Source organism: Pteropus vampyrus, unplaced genomic scaffold, assembly GCF_000151845.1.
Source record: "Pteropus vampyrus isolate Shadow unplaced genomic scaffold, Pvam_2.0 Scaffold24021, whole genome shotgun sequence".
In the NCBI taxonomy this organism is placed as follows: domain Eukaryota; kingdom Metazoa; phylum Chordata; class Mammalia; order Chiroptera; family Pteropodidae; genus Pteropus; species Pteropus vampyrus.
In genome coordinates this window covers 105-2,402 of record NW_011912802.1, presented here as the reverse complement: position 1 = coordinate 2,402, position 2,298 = coordinate 105, and the positions used below count along the sequence as shown (strand labels likewise).

The window sequence follows — 2,298 nt, the reverse complement described above, 5'->3', positions numbered from 1 at the left end:
CCTGGCGACCCCGCCGGCCAGGCCTCGGTCAGCAACGGCGAGGACGCGGGCGGCGGCGCGGGCCGGGAGCTGGTGGACCTGAAGATCATCTGGAACAAGACCAAGCACGACGTGAAGTTCCCGCTGGACAGCACAGGCTCCGAGCTGAAGCAGAAGATTCACTCGATCACAGGTACTGCCCGCTGCACTGCCAGCCACAGCCCGCAGGCCCCCCGCGCCTGCCGGCTCCTGGCGCTCGCACTGTGCGGGGCCCCGCGCCGGCCGCTCCCCTTGCGGCAGCCCTCCGAAGTGGGTCCTAGGGTGCCCATCATTCAGCGAGCAGAATGAGACCCAAGATCACCGAGCGGGGATTGAGGCTGGAGTCTGACTCGTAGGCCCAAGCGGTTAATCAGTGCTGCCCAAGCATCTCTGATAAAAACTACCGTGGGCACTCGATGGACTAACAGCCCCCAGGTCCTTCTTTCTGGAGATTTTGATTCAGTGGGTCTGGAATGTGGCCGGGATTTTATTTTCAGCAAATGTGTCAGATAATTCTCATAGAGGAATTTAGGGAAAACTGCTTTTGACCGTCATGTTGGCCCCTGCACAGATGCTCGTGTCCCTTAATTTTCATTTATAGTACTTTGCTCTGCGAAGCGATTTTTTTTGGCGTATTTCTTTGCAGCTTATAAACTCCATAAAAACAGAGATTTGGTTCTTAATGGTTTCTGTATCCTTAAGGTCTGTGGACTTAAGGTTTGAGCAATTGGAAGCTTGAGGAACAACTTGGAATGAACGTCGGCTAATGTTTGTTAAGTAGTTATTGAATACCCAGCATTGAGCTGCACTCTCTGTCCTATCTCTTAATCTTTAAAATAAGTTCTTACAGGAGGAACTAGTGTGATCACTGTTCAGAGTTCTGGAAACTGAGGCCGAGTCAGGTTGGGAATTGCCTGGGCGCATAAACAAAAGTGGGCGAGCAGTATTCACTTCGGGGTCCGTTTGCCAAAGGGCTCTGGGCCAGGTACAGCCTTCGTTCCTTCTCACTGTCTGCTGCCTTTTCCCAAGGTCTCCCGCCGGCCATGCAGAAGGTCATGTATAAGGGACTCGTCCCTGAGGAGAAGACGTTGAGGGAAATCAGAGTGACCAGCGGAGCCAAGATCATGGTGGTTGGCTCCACGATAAATGATGTCTTAGCAGTGAACACGCCCAAAGACGCCGCGCAGCAGGACGCGAAGGCCGAGGAGAACAAGAAGGAGCCACTGTGCAGACAGAAGGTGAGTCCGCACGCGGCCGTCAGGCCCAAGACGCTGCGGGCTTGGTCCTGCGGAGCCTTGGCCTTGTGTGTCCTCCCTCCCTAGAATAAGCTCCTTTTCGGACAGGGCCCATGATGGAAATTTATGGCAGCAGTTGGGTGCGGCTGGCTGTTGAGTGGAGGTGACAACTACCTGAGATTTGCAGCTTTGTCTCATCTGGCGGGTCAGTGTGTCTCAAGTCTATCTACTTTAGGATAAGGCCTTTGCGAAGGCAGCTGCAGAGTCAGACTCACGTCGCTCCCGCGTTTCCTGCCGTGGAAAAGCGCCATCGCTAGAATTAACTCCACGTCATGTCAGTGCTCACGTTTGTTTTTCGGCACGTGGCTTCCCCCAAGTCCACAAGCCCGCTTCTGGAGCGGTGCGGCAATGAGTGGCTTTCAGGGGTTCCTCTAAAACTGGCCGTTTCAGGAAGCCGAGCGAAGCTGACTGGGAAGGACTGCGCTGGTCCATGAAGCACGGGCCTGATTTTTCTCTCTGTGTTGCTCACTTCGGGTGCAGCGGGTGGGGCCTTGCCTTGTGCTCATCGGAGCCGTTAAAATTCTTTTTGTGCTTAGGACAGGTGAGAGGATGTCACTGTCAAAGGAACCGTCACTTGTGATCTTGTCATTTAGCAGATCCCACTCATTGTTGGGGGGCCTGCTGGCACTCTTAGTGGGTCAGCTGGAACAGCACTGGTTTTAGTGACCACAGGCACAAAGGCACGTGACCAGCAGTGAGAAGGACAGAGTTTTCCGTCATCGGCCCACAACTCTTTCCATCTGCTTCCAAAACCCCTAAAGAGTCTAAAACCCCATTTGCTTTTAGAAACATGGCAGCCAAACCTGACTCGGATTAGTGTGAATGTTCTCGTTTTTCCCTTAAAATGGTGACGTGTTGGGTGACAGGGTGCTTCCCCAGACCCAGATGTGACATGACGTATTTAAAACTTTATCACATTTACAAAGCCACCAAAACTTTTGGGCTTTACAGAAGCTCAAAATATCTGTCGTAGGGTTTCAGCTAA

The 2,298-nt window shown here is 52.9% G+C and overlaps 1 protein-coding gene across 1 annotated transcript; it reads left to right on the top strand.

Moving 5' to 3' along the window:
- Positions 1-3: 3 nt before the first annotated feature.
- LOC105311078 (ubiquitin domain-containing protein UBFD1-like) lies at positions 4-1,355 on the top strand (the record flags this gene model as incomplete). The annotated part of the gene is made up of 2 exons (XM_011387115.1): positions 4-172; positions 1,048-1,355. Coding segments are annotated over 2 exons (462 nt in total), but the record flags the coding sequence as incomplete, so codon positions are not given.
- Positions 1,356-2,298: the final 943 nt, after the last annotated feature.